The 19,067-nt window shown below is 39.3% G+C and overlaps 1 protein-coding gene across 1 annotated transcript in view; it reads right to left on the reverse strand.

Annotated features, from left to right (window-relative positions):
• Positions 1-19,067, reverse strand: part of ITGA1 (integrin subunit alpha 1) — an 85,137-nt gene that overhangs the window by 25,510 nt on the left and 40,560 nt on the right. Inside the window, exons 7-17 of the mRNA XM_020783599.3 lie at positions 16,564-16,712; positions 16,302-16,452; positions 13,473-13,638; positions 9,884-9,957; positions 8,068-8,212; positions 6,549-6,691; positions 5,868-6,011; positions 4,837-5,094; positions 3,226-3,356; positions 1,653-1,816; positions 585-721 (exon numbers count right to left, since the gene is read on the reverse strand). Of these exons, the coding sequence (XP_020639258.3) occupies positions 585-721; positions 1,653-1,816; positions 3,226-3,356; positions 4,837-5,094; positions 5,868-6,011; positions 6,549-6,691; positions 8,068-8,212; positions 9,884-9,957; positions 13,473-13,638; positions 16,302-16,452; positions 16,564-16,712 (1,662 nt within the window). The remainder of the gene's footprint in view (positions 1-584; positions 722-1,652; positions 1,817-3,225; positions 3,357-4,836; positions 5,095-5,867; positions 6,012-6,548; positions 6,692-8,067; positions 8,213-9,883; positions 9,958-13,472; positions 13,639-16,301; positions 16,453-16,563; positions 16,713-19,067) is intronic.

Here is a 19,067-nt window from a genome sequence, read left to right on the forward strand (position 1 = left end):
CCAACAGCACCATCATACCACCCTAAATCTTGTCTGATTTTAGTAGCTAAGTTGGGTCAGGTTTGTTTATTCCTTGGGTGGGGTATCACAGAATATCAGAGAACTTCAGGTAGGGCTAGAAAAAAATTACAAAACTCTGCAGACTGATGGCCAGTCCAAGTTAATAACACTGCGCTAGACAGACCAATGGTCTTGACTTAGCGGAAACTTCCTATGTGGCTCTGTAGAAGTATGCAGGCCAGTATCTAAAGACTAAGGATGAAGCCTCTACATTTTAGTTGCCTCTGCTACACAAACTACTGTATGTCCCAAGCAGAAATCAGCAAGAGCCATCAGGTTATCAGGCTATGATACAGAAGAGAATGGAACAGCAGTTTTATTGTAAGAAATTGCAATAAAACGGGAGCACTGTGAGCTAGGAGGGTACTGCCCACATTGAAGTTAGTATAAATTCTCCATAGCAGGCTGTTCTGTTAAAAAACAAAACAACTAGCTGTTTGGACATTATTCTTGAATTAAATAGACTTTTTTTTTTACAGTGAAAGTGATCAAGAATAAAAAGCCACTTTATATGATTTACTTGCCAACATGTAGAAGTTATGCTTAATACATTCTAAACCTTTGACTGTGATATTTTTTTGCATCTTCCGTTCAGTTGTTTCTGTGAAAAGACTTCGGGACAACTTTCTTGCTGCATCAAGTGTAAGCCAGTACTGGATACCTAAGAAGAAAACAGAAATAATTGGTTGCACTAGTAAAACGTTTGCACAAGTCTTTATGATGAATGTTCATCTCATTGCATGCCACTTCTGTGCTTTGTTCTGGGTAAGGTCACTGCATATATTCTAAAGAACAGTCCTGCATAAGCAGGCATCATGGTTTACAGGCATGGTGGAAATAAGTGTGATGTCCCTCAGTTTCACTCCAAGGAGTCACTAGTATTTCCTCTATTTCTGCTTCTTCAGAACATTTGGGTCTAAATGCAACAGGGAACAGAAGTGGCCAAACTGTTTCTGTCAGTGGGATGAAGAAGAGCCAACTCTTTTATCCATTCAATTCCCCACCCACCCCTACTTGTGAACCCTCAAAACCTGCTGTGGATGGATGGGAAGCCCCTTGGAGCCCATGTACGGACAGTGGTAGAAGCCACGACAGGAGGGAAAGAAAGTTCCATTGTACTGAGGCTAGGGTGCCACCACAGTAGATTCAGACTTTCTATTATTGTTTACTAGATGTGTGCAGATTTGTGGTTTCTGGACTAAAACTTCCAGCACAGCCACAGACTGCCTCAGGGATCATGGGAGCTGTAGTCCAAAAAAAAAAATTCTGTACACCTCTAATATTTACTACATTTGGTATGATGGACGGGTTCTGTAAGTTACTGCTTCATTTTGATGGGAAATATAGCATGATTGTGACGGAAGCCGCACCCACTGGTCTTATATTTAGGATTTGTTTCTAAAATGTTTAGAAATCACTGACTTTTTATTCTTCTTGCAAAACAAATTATGATATGTCAAAGTCTCTAGTCTATATCTTCAAGTCCTCTCATAGATTCCCAAGGAACTGCTGGCATTTTGGTTGTTTACCTATCCACTCAATGCACTATACATAGTAACGTTTATTAAGTTGGATGCTGCTTACTTACTTACTTGTTTCATTAATTGTAACCTCTGTTGATTTTAATCTGACTTCAAAACAAATTGTGGCATTGATGGACACCCTTTGTTCTTGCATGCCACTGCTTATTTTCTGGATATTAATTTTGCTGGGTGTGAATTTCATGGATACATTTACTTCTGCAACATCTCGAGACCTAGAGGACACAGGTCATGAAAAAGATCCATCCGGATTAGCGAGGCAGTGAGGTGGCAAAGCATGTATGGACAAAATCCAAAATCAACATACTTTAAAAATGCAAAAGCATTGTTAATTTAAAAATACTTCAAAACTAACCAATGGGAAGTAGATGTCATAATGGAATTCAACAGTGGTCTAAAAAAAAAAGCCAGCATGTTCATTTGACAATGGCCAATGATGGCATTCATCAGCAGGTATCTAAGTACAGTATCTTGAAAAATCCATTCCTAACTCATGCTGATATTCTATGACACAGGTGGGCATGTTTGGTGCACTTGGGGGCTGAATTTTTGTCCCTAGAAATGGTAAGAAATTGCCTCTTTTTTAAAGGAAGGAAGGAAGGAAGGAAGGAAGGAAGGAAGGAAGGAAGGAAGGAAGGAAGGAAGGAAGGAAGGAAGGAAGGAAGGAAGGAAGGAAGGAAGGAAGGAAGAGGAAGTGCCCCATGAGCATTTTAGTTTTAATTAGTGAGGCCCGAAGTCCCTCCCAAGGTCCCTTATATGGCAAATGCTACACCTAGAGACCTCCATGAAAGAAAAAAGACACACTTCTTCTCTGTGAACCTTTGGAAGTGCACACAAATGCAGCAAGGAGTGACATGCAGCCCAAGAACCACACTTTTCCAACACCTGTTCTGTGGGAATATTCTAAAAGTCAGTTTTATATTTCCCAATAAGCAAGACCAACATAAAAAGAGGCATGGTTCTTGATCACAATGCACCCTACTTGCAGCTTATGCCGCTCTTTCCCCTATCCGGTCATTTTCTCAGCCTCTTCTAACAATCCGTCATCAGTCTAGGATTTGCAGTCATGCTCAGTTCTCCTTAATATTAGGATGTCTCTTTCTCTGTTAAAAGCAGAGAGAGTGTATGTCTGTGTGGTGTGTAGGTCCAAAGACTATGGCCAGTATCTTACTGAGATTCTTTTAAGCAGAAAGTACCACCAACATAGTAAAATGGGATTGTGCCAGAAGTATTATGGGATTGTGCCAGAAGTATTAAGGTGGGTTTTCATCAGGAATTCAGTGCTTTCATAATGGGAAAGACTGCCAAAGTGTTACAATCCTGTGCTACTATATTGGCAGGTCTTTCTGTTCAGTGGAAGCTCAACAAGATACAGGCCCTTGAGTTCCCTTCAAACCTATTGATACCTTGATACTATTATTTATTTATTTGTGTGTGTGTGTGTGTGTGTGTGTGCGTGTGTAGTGCCATCTGGAGTTTGAACTACAGCTCCCGGAATCCCCTTACTAGTCACGGCTGGAGGATTCTAAAACTATCTTTCCCTTGTGTTGCCATTTTCAGTACGTAAGGATCTAAACTCCGAGAATGAATTTGCTATTAGAATGCAAAAGTTTAATTCACATACCAGAAGAGGGCTGCTCCTCCAAGACCTCCAATGGTGACATCTGTCAGTCCATCTCCATTCAAATCCATTTCACCATGTATAGACTGGCCAAAAAATTTCATCTTTTCGCCATCTCCACCTGATGCAATGCGCTGAGAAAGGACAAACCATAATCTCACTGCACCAGTTTTAAAGTTGTGATACTGTGTTGCAGAATTAGATATCCTTCGAGAGGCACTACGACTACGGGATCAACCAAGAGACTTTGTAAAGCAAAGCTGGAAGGTGATACATAATTGGGTCCAGAAAAAAGACAGGAGCTTAGGGCGAAACTTAGTGCTCACCGGAATCCTCTTGAAGATACTTGAGGTCCAGATGACAATGGAATCTCTGCTCCAAAGGGGGAGGGGAGATGTTTAGTTTGGTAGTTTTTTTCTTTTTGTATTTCTGTTTTTTCATTTTAATTATATGTTAGATTAATATTTTTTGAAATTAATAATAATAATAAAAAAGTTGTGGTACTCTGTATGTTTACCTGGGAATAAACTCCACTGAAATCATTGAGATTTACATCTGAGTAAATGTGCATAGGAATCTGTTGTGGCTATTGTTGTTTTGAACAACTATTTAACCCAGAGATTGGCTGAACTTGTAAAAAGAAATACAAAACAAATAAAATGTTCTAGAACAAAGAAGACAGTAAGATGACAGTATTACATGCTATTGTCATCTGATTAATTTTGGCTTAGCATTCTTGGGGTTACTAAATGATGTCAGGTCTAAAATATATAATTAATTGGTTGGGAAACCAGTGGCCTTTATCTAATAATGTCAGTCCACTATTGAAATGTCTATTCTGCTAGCGGTTGTACATCTTTATAGTTAACTGAAGGATGGTATCAATACGCGTATTACCTTTGCTGTGCATGAGATTATACAACCTCTGCCCCAATTGTGTATCCAGTACGATTGTGTTACTGGGAGTTTCAGTTCACTAGCATCATGTTGAATAAAAGGCTATGATACCAGAGACTCTCTTGGGCCACACAGATACTAATGATAAGAATTATAATAAAGATATTTCCTCATATATCAAAATTTGACATTCTGAATACATACATCTTGTAGAAAATAATTTAAAATATTCTTAGTTAAATGTGGTGAACTCTACAGTTCACACTCGTGCAAACCTAGTAGTTCAAAAGCATGTAAAAATGCGAGTAGATAAATAGGTACCACCACGGTGGGAAGGTAACGGCATTCCATGTCTAGTCGTGCTGGCCATGTGACCATGGAAATTGTCTACGGACAAACTCTGGCTCTACAGCTTGGAGATGGGGATGAGCACCATGCCATAGACTAGACACAACTGGACTAAATGTCAAGGGGAACCTTTACTTTTACCTCCAGTCCACAGTACCAATGCCAGTCCTGGACTGACATTTTCTAAGGCTGACAGTCATCAAACTCTGGCACTTAGTAGCGTGTAGATTATATCTTTTGAAAAACATTGCAACCTTATAACTAATTCTGTGCACTTTGTTGAAAAATCCAATACATCCAGATTGCAAAGTGTGCCATGACCATCAAGAATTCACATTTTGAGGGAGTCATTCATTTTTGTTGACATACCTGAGCATAATCTTTCTTTATAGTGCTTCCACTGCCATGATAGATGTACACAGCTCCCCGGTGATCATCTTCTAGAGGAGCCCCTATGACAATATCATTAAAGCCATCCAGGTTGAGATCCTTTACTGGAGCAATGGATGTCCCAAAGCGAGCTCCACATGGCTCATTCTTGTTGTGATTTGTGCAGTCATGGTGCTTCAGTTGTGAACAGCATGTCTGCTTTACTGGCTCAAGTGTCATCTGATATTCAAATATTTTCTGCAAAGGACAACAAGCCCATCAATTGATTTTTACCTGCTCTGGATTAGAGCAGAGGTTCTCCAAGAAAACAACCTGGAGATTTTACTTTTTTGGGAGAAATCCCTTGAATATTTCACAGCCCATTGACAACACAAGTGGGCTATAGCGAGCATGGGACACTTAGCAGGCATTATCATCACTGTTCCCTTGTTCTCCAGTGCCCTTCAAGAGTACAAAAGCCCTTCCTCATAAACCTCGGCGTGTCATCTGCTGTAGCTTTCAAACATGACACAAATCCTTCTGAGTCTCATCCTCATATGAGAGGACAAAAATCTGCAAAATTATTCTCCATTCACTGTGAGTGAGTGAGGCATTTTGTAGTGCTCTCAAAAAGAGAAGAAGGACTTATTGCACATATTAAGCAGTAGTGAGCAAATAACTCTCATTCGCGCAGCTTCCTCGCTGGGTATTTTTAAAAAACAATTAAAAACACTGATGTTTTGGCAGGCCTTCCCCTCAGCCAACTCCTGATCTTCCCTCTTTTTCCTCTCTCCTAGTGTCTGTTCCATCTCATCTAAAGTTTCTCCCCTTATTTAAAATTGTTTTAATTATATTGTATTATGCTTGTTGTAAGCCGCCTAGAGTGGTCTTAAGTGACTAGATAGGCGGGATATAAATAAAATAAATAAATAAACTCTACCATTCCAATAACAATGTAACACAAATAACACAAACTACCCCAAATGATTAAAACAACAACACTGCTTTTCTTAGTCTTTCACAGTCATTACCTTGTTTAAAGAATAAACGTACACCTTGCCTTGTTCTTCTTTTTCGGTCCCCATGTACATAGGTGCTCCCACCAGTAGAATATCAGTATACATATCTTTGTCAATGTCAATCGTTGTAATGACACTCCCAAAATAGGATCCGATCTATAATTTACAAAATAGCAGCCCATTACATGCTTGTTAATCTATTGCTGAATTTATTTTGTGCTAGCCATATATTTAGGCTTTCTAGCTATATCCTTTGCTTCTACTCAAGACCTCCACTGCAAGGTTGTACACAAATACCAAGAAGACATTTTGAACCCTACAGTTCATGTAGCTCTTACTAGTCTTGTGCATCCCTTAGGTAATTCTATGGGGATCTAATAACTGCACCAGGCTCAGTTAAAGAGTTAAAGCAGTCTGAGTTCTTGTCAAGAAAATCTTCATTTTTGTTGCACATTTGAAGTGCTATGGATGTAAAGCATAAATGCATCTAATGTTATTTAAAACAGAAACAGTAATATCATATACTACGCTCCTCTGATGTTCAGTGGCCTAAGTCACAAGTTAAATTTTGATGGAGCAATCAGAGCCAGAAAAATGCAGCAACAATTCAATAATATTTTTCTGATATTAATTATTCTTCACATATATGAGATCCCAGAAATATTTTCTCAGCAATATAAGATATACACTTACCTGTTCTCCAGTTAATCGCTGAAGTATTTCTATATCTGCCCCTCTCATTCTATATATGATAACTTGACCTGTGTGATTATACCTAGGTTGTCCAGCAATGTATAGCACATCTCCTGGTACAGTGGCTGAATTTACTGTGTAACCTAAAGAATCAAAGATATGGCATTTGTTCTCACAATATTTGATAGAAACAACTTTGTGTCTTTAGTAACAAAACTCATGAATACATCTGTTATGTGGCCTATATAATATAGTGCTCAGAGAGTTGGGTTGTGATGTCCTAAGTTCAAGGCTTTACTGAACCATTGAACGGACAGAAGACACCATCTGGAGCTTCAGAGGGCATGCAATACTTAATAACTAAAGACATGTTCACATGGCCATATAGCTTGCATTTTTTACTGCTTGTGGTGTGGTCCAGTGCAACCTATTTCCCAGCAGTCACATGACATGTGGGGAACTGCGCTACAGCCCAACCCTGAGCTATGCCCAAGCTGGACCCTTTTCGTCCAGCAGTAGCGCTACTACTTTTGGGAGCTGGGCTCAACCAAATTCCCCAATGGACCAAAAGGTAATTTTAAGAGAGATTGCTCCTGTTAAAGCAGCCCTTTCCAGTGCAATCAGATGTGCACCTTTTTGCAATTTGATCACACCCTATAAATATACCTGCATACATACAGTAGCGAGAACATGTTGCTATCACTTTACTTATTATACTTCCCTCCTACAGAAACTTGGGCTCTGCAGTGTAGCAAAACACTTGGACCTCTATGCTGTACATCAGATACTGCACAAGAGTCTCTAGCAGAGAATTCTCAGTCACTCAATAGAGTACAACTTCCAGGATTCTGTAGGATGCAGCCATGGCAATTAAAGTGCTATAACGGTGTAGTATACTGTAGATACACTACCATGCTTCACTGAAAATAAGACAGGGTCTTATATTAATTTTTGCTCCAAAAATGCATTAGGGCTTATTTTCAGGGGATGTTTTTATTTTACAGTCATGTCATCTTCTTCTGGTTGCTGCACAATGCTGCACAACGGTGGAGGGCAGGGTTTCACTTAGCTGGGGCTTATTTTGGGAGTAGGGCTTATATTACAAACATCCTGAAAAATCATGCTAGGGCTTATTTTAAGGTTAGGTATTATTTTGGGGGAAACAGGGTATAACTGTCAACAAACGATTCACGGCATAAATCTCTGCTAACTTCATGGTCTAAATTGTCCCTTTAAGTCAAGAATGGCATTTTGTATTAAATGACGTTTTAGAAGAACTAGAGGAAAAATTACTGAGAACTGAGGCCTAAGGACTGACATTTAAAACTTTATCACCTTGAAGAACTCTGGTTTATTATTAAGAACATGATGGGTTCATCATGTAACTCCTAACTTTGAAAGCTTCCCCAACAAAACAAAACAAAACACTTTGAAAGGTCCAGTGACAATAATGGAAGATTAGGATGTTCAGTAGGTCTCTAAGAGAAATAAAAGAATAAACTGAAAATATTTTGCTCACCTAAGTAAGCTGCAAGAGGTTCATTTCTTTCTGAAGATGCATCATAAAATGTGTCATTCCTTGGGATTAAAAAAGCGCTGTCCTTTAGCATTACCACTGTTCCATTCCAGTCATAGGCTCCAACTGCTCCAAGCATGATCCAGTCCTTGTAAATCAGGAGAAATCAATAACTTTTAAACAAACTACACATTGTGTTACTTGATTACTGTATTATTGCATTTTGGGTCCATACTGGACCAAGCCACCTAGAATGGTCGTCTGACCAGATAGGTGGGATATAAATAAATAAATAAATAAATAAATAAATAAATAAATAAATAAATAAATAAATAAATAAATAAATAAATAAATAAATAAATAAATAAATAAATACTGGTTAAACAAGGACAAGTTAAAAGGTAGGGTCTTCTCATGATTTAGCTTGAGAATGTTCCTAAGAAACTATACAGTAGTCATTTTTGTTGACTCATTTGTATCCACAACTATTAAAGATTAAGTGCAGTAATAACCATAAAAAGACAGAGAATGAATTGAAAATGCATCTAGGGTCTGATATCACACTTTCAATAATTTCATATTCCTTATTCAGTAGATCTGCTAGAAAGCCCAAGTGATATGGCACATCTAGTGTCAGGCTAGGACTCAGGAGATTGGAGTTCCTATCCCTTCTTGGCTATGGACCTTCACTTGGGTGTGTGTGTGTGGCAACACTAAACTCCTTGAATGTCTCACATACCTCAAAGCCTCTGTTAGCATCACCATAAGCTAGAACTGAGTTGATGGCACATAACAACAATTCACACACTGAATCTATGTGTGAGCAAGGTCACACCAACAACCTACCAACATCATGCATACTACCATGGCTTGCCCCGTGATGTCCATGCATGCAGTGCAAACAATGTGAGAGGAAGCATTTGTGGCCATAGTGGTATGTGTGAACACAGTCATGTGATTTGCCACCTAGTAGGTGCAGAGTTCCAGATGGTGTGTGGATGCCTTTGTAAGGACACAAACTTTCTCACTACAGATGTTCATGCTGACAGTTAAAGAGTGAGACAAGTCATCTCTTTTCTGGCCCTTGCCCATGTTTGAATGTATAAGTGTTAGTTGTAACAAGACTTTGTATGGCTCTGTGATCAAAGATGGGAGTCTGTGTGCATGGCCATGTCAAAAGTTGGGAAATGTTACCAGTGCCCGTGCTGGCTAGGAGTTATGGGAATTGTAGGCAACTATCCCAGAGTCTCCACCCATGTGTGGATCGAGGATGAACAGAGGTCGAGAGTTCAATTCTCTAGTGTTAAATTATCTCAGAGAAGATCCAACCTATGTGGCCTTGGGCTAGTTGTACAGTCCCAGGATGCCCCCAGGAGTTACTTCTGAGTACTCTCTACCTCGAAAACCCTGGAAAGGGTTGCCATAAGTCCGAATTGACTCAAAGGCATACAGTTATTAAGAAGTTAGATAGGAGTGAGATACAATCAGTGATGTAACATGACACTATAATTTCATGCACAGTTATTTAACAAGACCTACTTCTCAGTAGACATGTATAGGAATGCATTACAAGGACAACAGAAAACCAAGAATGCTGTTTGTTTCTAGGTCACATTGCACTAATATTTCTGTCCAGAGATAATGACAACGTGAATTATACTATTTATTTATTTATTTGATTTTTACCCCGCCCCTCTAGACCATGTCTACTCAGGGCGGCTTACAAAATAAAACAGAACAGTAAGCATGCTAGCAATTAGAATTATACGCAAGTGTTCCCTTTGGAAAAAGGATTTCTATTTGAACCTGGTCAGCTTACCTGGGAGTAATGGGCACTGAACCCAGCCTGAGACATTTCCATTTCAAAAGAGGCTGCCAGCTGGTCTTTTGTAGCTGTAAAATAGCAATTTTTTTTTTTACATTGAAACACACATGGACCAAAATGTTGTTATTAATTTTGTTTCTTTATTTACATGCATGTCTTGCCATTCCAAAAACAAGACCAAACGGGTTGTGGGGGGCAACAGAACAAAATTAAAAGAATTTAAACCAGAATTTTAAAATCCTTAAACTATTATTGTTTCAACATTCAGAAATATTATCACTGAACTATTGGAAAAATTACCTTTTTGTACTACAACTGCCAGTATCCTCAAGCCAGTGTGACTAGACTGACTGGGGGTTCTGGGAGTTGTAGTCCAGAAAAAGGAACTTCCTAAGCTCTAATTGTAGCCCATCCTGGAAAAGGACACTTCCTTCTTATATTTCTTTGGTAGAGCAGCCTTGCTTACAGGAGATCTTTCAACCTTAAAACAACTAGCAAGAAACGGCCACCAAAGAACATAAACATAGGAACCAAACCCTGCAAAATATTCAGAAGTCCACATGACTTTAGCCCAAATCCAAAAGGCTGCTAGTTTATTCCAGCACTGGAGTTCTGCCCTCAGTATTAATATTAGGTAGCTTCTTATGTGTCTAGTTTCTCAGCAGGTTTAGGTACAATATTGGAACTAATCATTAGATATGGGGAAAGTTTTTAATTCAATTAATTTAATGACCCAAGCAGTAACTAGATGTGACATTAAATGCATTACTGTGCGTAACATTTTAAGAATGCAACCAAAGCTTTAGGGTTACACTATACAGTATATGTGTTCATTATCAGAATTGTAACATGAAGGAGAGTGGTTTACTCTTTCTTCTAATTGCATTCTTAAAGACCATCCCTCCTCTAAAGCTTCTTCTTGCATTAGAGAGGATCATGTCACATTGATATCAAAGCTACTCGAGAATACATCTTACTGAATATAGCAGGGCATACATTTATTGTAAGAACACAGAAGATTGTGTTCGAAAGAGAAGAATCATATTAAAGGAACAATCAACTTTTTGTTCAGAGGCTTTAATATTTTACTTTCTCCCTGCTCCTCCATAATACACAGCATATTTCCACTCAGTTTGAGTTTGAGTTCCACGAGACTTGTTTGTATAGGACTTCAGTCTAAAACACTGAATCTAGAGGTTCAGACTTTGATTTTCATATAAATAAAATCACAGAATCGTCATAAGGTTGGAAGGGACCTTGAAGGTCTTCTAGTCCAACCCCCTACCCAAGACAGGAGAACTCATAACATCCCGGACAGATGGCTGTCCAATATTTTCTTGAAAACCTCCAACGATGGGGCATCCACAATATTGGGAGGCAAGTTGTTCCACTGCTTAATGGTTCACACCGTCAGAAAATTCCTCCTTTTTTCTAGGTTGGATCTCCCTCTGATGAATTTCCACCCATTGGTTCTTGTCAGGCGCCATGGAGAATAAATCAATGCCCTTCTCTGTGGCAACCCTTCAGATATTGGAAGACTGCTATCACTTCTCCCCTCAGTCTTCTCTTTGTTAAGCTAAACATATCTAGTTCTTTCAGTCATTCTTCATAGTATTTCATAGGGCCTCAGTGTCTTTTTTGTATTGTGATGACCAGAATGGGATGCAGCACTCAAAGTGCGGCCTGACCAGTGCGGTATAGAGTGGTACTATCTCTTCCCGTGATCTTGATGCTATCCCCCTGTTGATGCAGCCTAGTGTGGGCTTTCTCGGCAGCTGCAGCACACTGCTGACTCATTCTTCGGCCGTGGTCCACCAGTACACTTAAATCCCCCTCACAGGTACTACTGTTGAGCCAGGTACCACCTATTCTGAACCTTTGTTTTCTCCTGACTAAGTGCAGGATTTACTTTTCCTGCCACTGACCTGCATCTTATTGGATAGGGATCAATGTTCAAATCTGTCTAGATCCTTCTAAATGTTCAGTCTATCTTCTAAAGTATTAGCAGATACATAAAATATATGTTCCAACAAGGTAAATACACACACACACACACACACGCTGTACATATAATAAGAGATTTTGCTGAAATTTCCAAGCCAGTCATTCCTGGTGTTGAAGAGGCTACCCTTGTTTCAATTAAAAACGTCATTTTCTTCTTCAGCAACATGAACGGCCACCATGAAATTGACAAATAAATATTTGGTTCACCGCATACATATGTGGTATACACATGCAGCTTTCCTGGGATGCAGCCGAAGTTTTTAAGTGAGGAAATAGATGTTTCTCACAAGCCAAGAAGAAAAATACATAAGCTTTAATTGAAACAGGCTGCAATGCTGATGAGTTACTATATCCTAACGTTGTTTCTATAATCATCTCAAGAGGTTCTTCATAATTTATTAACAGTAAAATGCTAATTCATATGTTTTCATAAGTAGGTTCCTATATTTATGCTGTCTATTGACACTGATACAAGTATTATCCACAAACAAGCCTAGGAGGATAATTTAGGAAAATTGGAGGTATTTAAATCTGACGTATAATCATTTATTTTCCTTGCTAGGGAAATTGCTTACAATGCTGCCTAACATTTTGAAGTGTCAATAGTGGATTCAGTTTTTGCAGAGAATACAAATGTATGTTTTCTCCACTAATAGCCAATGAGCCTGAGGTGGACGAAGTCAGTCCATTCACATGTTCTTGAAGTACAGCTCTCATCACTGGCTATACTTCTTTTTTTAACCATTTGTTTAAAAAATACATGTCCAAAACTTCTTAGGAGCCCCCAAAACATTTTAGAAATAATGATTTATGTTATCACTTACTAAAACAGTAATATGCTCATTTTCTGAAAATAATATTACCAAGCCCTTCGTTATCTACCTAATTGTGTCATATTATGGGTAAATACATTCCTTGTAACATGTTACTGCCAACTTTTGCATTCCTTCCTTGTTCATGCAGCTGATCTATGGGTTAAGAGACAGCGCTTGGTTTGGCCTTGTGTGGCAATGGTAACTTTCTTAAATTTGTGAAGGAGGAAAGTTAATGCTAAATCTTGAGAAAACGAAGAGAAATTCCAAAGCTGCCATACATTGTTTCTGTACCACAAATTCTGTACTGGAACATGTTAAAATGAAAGGAACAGGGAAAACCGACAGATCCAAAAGCGGAAAAAAAATATGATTGATTTGGAATGTGGTGCTGGAGGAGAGCTCTGCAGATACCCTTTCCGGCAGGAAAGAAGAACAAGTGGGTCCTAGATCAAATCAAGCCTGAACTATCTCTGGAGGCAAAAATGTTCAAACCAAGCCTGTCCTACTTTGGGCATATCATGAGCAGGCAGGATTCTCTGGAAAAAGAACAATAATGCAAGGAAAGGTGGAAGGCAGCAGGAAAAGAAGAAGACCAAATATGAGTTGGAATGACTCCCTTAAGGAAATCACAGGTTTAAGCTTACAAGAGCTGAGCAGGGCAGTTAAGGACAGGGTATTTTGGAGATTGCTCATTCATAGGGTCATCATACATCAGAGGTGACTTAATGGCATATAAAATCAACAGCAACACATAGAAAACATACCTTCCAGGGCAAATATCCTCTCTCCAAGAGCTTCTACAATAGTAAGGAGAGCTAATTCATCCGAGACATTAAAGAAATGCTTTTCAGTTGGTTCACTTGCAATTGATTTGATTTCTTCAACAAGTTTCTCAGTGCTGAGATTTCCTCTATTGTAGTGACCAAGGATCTATGGAGTTGGGGGGGGGGGGGTGAAGCCAGAAAGACATATAAAGTTCCAAGGTTTTAGGAAAACATTTCTGTAGCTTCCAGTTCACTGCATGTGTGAAATGTACGAGATAAAGACAGACAGAAGGTATTATCATGCGAAAGGAATCATCACCTTAGGATTGCAGAGCTAGTCCAGTCCCTGTCAGGAGGCCATAGTGGGGAGTCAAACTTCCAACCTTGACCTAAACAACTGAGCTATTTTGGATACTGCATAACTGTATGAGTGGACCATAGCTGGCCCAAGTTTATTCCTGCCTGTGGCAAATGACAAAATTGTCCCTCTCTCTGTCATTCCTCATGCACAAACTGATTAGACTACTAGCTGAATCTTACTTCAGTGTGGGTGACAGGATAGCATCCCCCACAACTTCTGAAGCAGCTGGAGCATTCATGGGTGAAAGGCAGACAGGAACTGCTATGGAGTTCAGGAGAACCAGCTGCCTCCTTTGTACCTGCATACTGAAACAGCTGCCTCTCTCTGCCTAACGGTGGGGCTGGCTCTGGAGCGGAGTGATTGCGGTCAACCTAGCTTGAACATGCTTCAGGTCGGGACCCAACCTATGGAGATCCAAAAATTCTGTCTTAGGAAGTGGACAACTCCATGAAAGCTCACATTAAAATATAGCAGCTAGTCTTCAAGGTGCCACAATGTCTTTGTCTTCTTCTTTTAAATACTTTTATTTTTACCAGATACGCTAGCACAGACTAGCATGGTTACCTCTTCTAAAACTTCCAAAATTTCTGAGATAACCTATTACTACATAAAAAGGAAGTTGGACTGCTGTTCTCACATTCCCACAATATACAGTCAAAAGAGCATCAACAAAAGGTTATAAGCAACAGATAGTTGGTCATTATTGCTCTACAGGAATTTCTGACTGTGGGAAATAATAGACCTCCTACAGAAAATAATTGGATTTCCCAAAGATATCTTCACATCAGGGACAACTGACAATGGCAATAAACTATAAAATCCAGATTAATAAAATGTGCTTAATGGGTTCATTATTGTGCATGTTAAAACTGGGAGAAGCCTGTGGCTAATTGTATCACTTTCACAAGTTTTCCATTACAAGAGATCTCCCTGACCAAATTACATGAGCTGAACTATAATCTTTGAAACCCTATGGTCCCTGAAATCCTCTGATCCTATGCCAGGTTGTAGCTACCCAACATTCAAACAATTAGCAGTGAATGAAAACACAACTGTTTTCAAAAACAGGAAATAATATAGAATCTAGACAAAAGCCTAGGAAGAAAAACAGAGGCAGTCTCCTACCTGTGAAAAGCAAAAAGATTTGGAGATGGGACACATGGTGGTGGTGGGGGGGCAGGGGCACAGCAAGTAGACATACCACATCACTAGCATACACATATTTAGAACAATCAGAGTTCCTGATCAAGCATACAAATCCCATGTTTGTAAAGCTTTCAGTGCTGCATTAGTCTGCAGCAGCACATTAATAAAAGTGCTATTCAGCTGTTTTTGCTGAAAGGGCATATGCTGAAAGTGTGGTGGGGATAGAGAACAGGTAGATAAACTCAAATGCCCACTCCCCAACTGGAAGTCAAGTTTGCACAGCCATCTAAAACCACATTCATCTGAATGGAGCTACAGCATTTCCATGATCAGGGCTGCTGATCATGGAAATGCTCTAAGCCCGTTCAGCTAAAACCATGTACAATGCCTATGCAGCCTTTGTCTGCATGACTCCTAAGTGGGGAGTAGACCTGGAAATGGGTTTCTTTACCTCCCCATGTCACCACTGCTCTTTGAGCCCTACACACTTTCAGGCTGAATGCTTGGATAGGGCTCAGTGGTTCTGAAATCTCACAGAAGAAACAGTAGCACTCAAAAACCAGAGAGGGAAAACTTCTGTCTTATAGCTCAGCACCACCCCCCCCCCGCACCAAATGTCAAATTGCAATGTACAGCTAAGATAAAACTTCACCTGGCAAACTGGTCAAGCAGGAAAAGTATGATGTCCGTTACAGAATTGTTGATGTCTGTGGCCCCAGGCCAATGGTGCATTATAAAAGTGTAACAAACAACAAACAAACGAACAAACAGAAGTTTGGGGGCTTGGAAACTTTACTTTTCCATGCTCTGGTCTCTATCAAACTTGATAGCTTTTTACAGTATGCTTGGTGGAGTAGCTAAGATAGACAGTAAGCCATGGACTAAGAAACACATATTTTGTCTTAGCCACTAGATGGCTTTAGCAGTTACTGTCTCTTGTTTCAGCCTTAGCCCTTTACTTACAATATGAATATAATACAGTAACAGTGTTTCAGTTTCTAGGGTTGTTTTATCGAGAACATGTATAACAAGCACTGTACAAATATTGCATGTGTTTTACTGTTATACCCTTGAAAGATTGCCAACAAATGCATTGGCTTTCAGCCTTTGGTCTTCCAGATGTCTTGAACTTCAGCTTCCAAAAGCCCTGGTCAATATGGCCTGTGGTTGGGAATTCTGGGATCTGAAGTCCAAAACATCAGGAGGGTCAAGGGATGAGAGCTACTGATCTAGTAATTGCATTATGCCCCAGAACAAATTCAAAGTAAAGGCAAGCAGAATCATTCAGACATGTTTATATCTTCTGACCATACTTCACTTACAGCAATAGAAAACCTCTGTATATTTTCTTCTTCACAATCCTTAATCACTTTTTCTAACCGATAATTGTCATGGGATTCTCCGTCCGTCACAACAACCATTACTTTTTGTACTCCTCGGCGTGCACCACGAGCTTCTGTAAAAGCTTCCTTTCTGAAAAGACACAGAAAGCGAGAGAAGTTATGTAAGAAGTAGCTATGAATCTTTTGTGAACTAAGGGTTCTAATTCATTGATTCTCTTTTATTAACATTACATGCACCTACCTTGCTGTATCGATGCCAAGAGCAGTCATAGTTTGGCGCCCCCCTCTCTGACCAATTTTCTTTGCTGCAACAAGTACTTCTTCCGTAGTTTTATATGTGTTGAGGTTAAATTCATGGGTTACATTTTCTCCATACTGAACAATCCCAACCTGTAATGCATAATTTTCAGGATAATAATCTTCCCAACTATTTATACACATGATGGTCACTTATATAAATGGATTGAATATCAATCAAGGTTTATTAAGTCATTATCAAATGTAGTAATTATGCTGTGTTATCTATTATTTTCCTTCACAACTACCCATCTTTCAAAATAAGGTTCAAAGGTAAAGTCTATCATTCTATATATTAACACAGATCATTCCTCCATTGTCTCCTTTAATCATGTCACTGCTTATAGTTAGTCTTTAAAGTGCCACAATCTCCCTCTCCCCCTTCCCCTGTTTCTTTTGCTCTGACCTTGTGTCTCTTGTTGAAATATTTACAGAATCAGACTTCAAAAGAACTGAAAAAATGCATGGAGGTAATAAATCATTGTACAATGTGCCTGAAATGCAGCCTTACAACACTGTCTCTCAAGAATGCTTTACTGTGAGATCTCTGTTTTCCACTGCATATATCTGAAGAAGTAGGTGAAGTTCCACATTACATTACATTACTGTTACATTAAAATATAACAGTTAGTCTTCAAAATGTCACATTGTTTTTGTCTTCTTGTGTGCATGTGTGGTGTCTGATATGCTTCCCTGCTATGTTTTTGTTGTGGCTTAGAGGGCTAAATCACCGAAACCACCCTATAGCTCATATGACAGTTTGCCCCTCGTGAATTACTGTTACTGTTAGCCAATGACTGTTGACCTTCTTTATATTTTGATTAAACTCAGAAATATTATGTGAACTACAGATACTGGTCACATGATGATCAGAACACAAAACAAATTCACATTGACTCTAAGAAAAAATCAGTAATTTCATAAATCAATAATATATTCAAGGTTTGGCCAGGCCCACCATTAGGCAGTATGAATTGTCTTAAACAGGCAGGAGGTCTGGGGTATCATGGAAAGGTAGCAGATATTATTTATTTCCTATATTTCTGTTTTTACTACCAGAAATGGAGAGAAGCATCTGCAGGATTTTCTACCTCATACACTAGAATAATTTGGCCGGCTTTAATTATTATGCACCTTGAATCAAATGAATACAAAGCACCATTTGCTATTGAGCATCAGACAGCAAAAAACAAAAACACACAAAAAACAAACAACCCCCCCCCCAAAAAAAAAACAGGTAGCAAAGAGTCTGCCCAGAAGATCTTAGAAGCCAAGAAGGCTCATATGGGCTTATACAATCCTTCAAATAGCCTGGACCCAAGGTGTATCAGGCTTTATAGGTAACAATCAGAATTTTGAATTAGGCCAGGAAACAGACTGGTAGCCAGTGAAGCCATTGTGATAAGAGCTCCCTATAACCAGTGCCAGTCAGCAGTCTGGCTGAAGCATTTTGAATCAGCTGATGTTTCTGAACATTCTTCAAAGGCAGCCCCATATAGAGCACATTGCAGTAATCCTATTGAGATGTAATTAAGGTATGTGTCACTGTGGCCCAATCGGACATCTTGAAGGAATGGGTGCAGCCGGCACACCAGCTTTAACTGTGCAAATGGCCACTTCTGAAACCTGTGCATTCAAGCTCAGGATTCAGTCCAGGAGTGCACCCAAGCTTTATAGAAATACATTTTGCTATCTTTTGTCCACAGTAAAGTATTGAAGAGAAAACCAAAGGGTCATGCATTTACTGCCTTTCCTTTCTCTGGTGTAAACCACTTCCCTTCCACTGTAAGTGTTTTAAGTGTAGCATTATGTCTATTTTATTCATTCAGCCATTCAACAAGGTGATTTTATAAAACATAAAACCACAAATCATACAAAAAGCATATGAAAAATGAACAACTATGATAAAATCAAAACTGACAATTAAACCCGGCCACTATAATGGCCACAAGGGAATCCTAACTCAATTGTGGGCTGTGGCTAACAATTCCTCATAGTACCCTGAGTCTGGTGGATCAGAACAATGGTATTTGGGGTGGCTCTCCAAAGAACAGCATTTGCTGCTCTGCATAGGTAATGCTGCTTTCCTCAGAGCTTGGCAGCCATTTTCAGTCTCACTTTTCCAAGAGGGTATCTTGTGCTGTTAGCAATGGGATGGTAGGGAATGCAATTGATTTGCATTTTGGTTTATGTATTTTATGTTGTAGTTTATTTTTTTAAAAGAGTACTGCTGACTGAGGAGATAAAAAACAAAAGCAATGAGGTTCCTGAAGTGAGGGGCTTTGGTGGTTTTTCATTTCCTGTTTCAGGTGGCAGGAGGAAATCGATCACTACAGCTAGTGGACTTTTGAAAAAAAGACTGAAGGTTCTCCCTGGTTCTTCATTTTCTTATCCCACTTCTGCTGGCGAACCGAGAGCCAGTGTTGCAGTGGACAGAATAATATTAGT

Source organism: Pogona vitticeps, chromosome 2 (assembly GCF_051106095.1).
Source record: "Pogona vitticeps strain Pit_001003342236 chromosome 2, PviZW2.1, whole genome shotgun sequence".
Taxonomy (NCBI): Eukaryota; Metazoa; Chordata; class Lepidosauria; order Squamata; family Agamidae; genus Pogona; species Pogona vitticeps.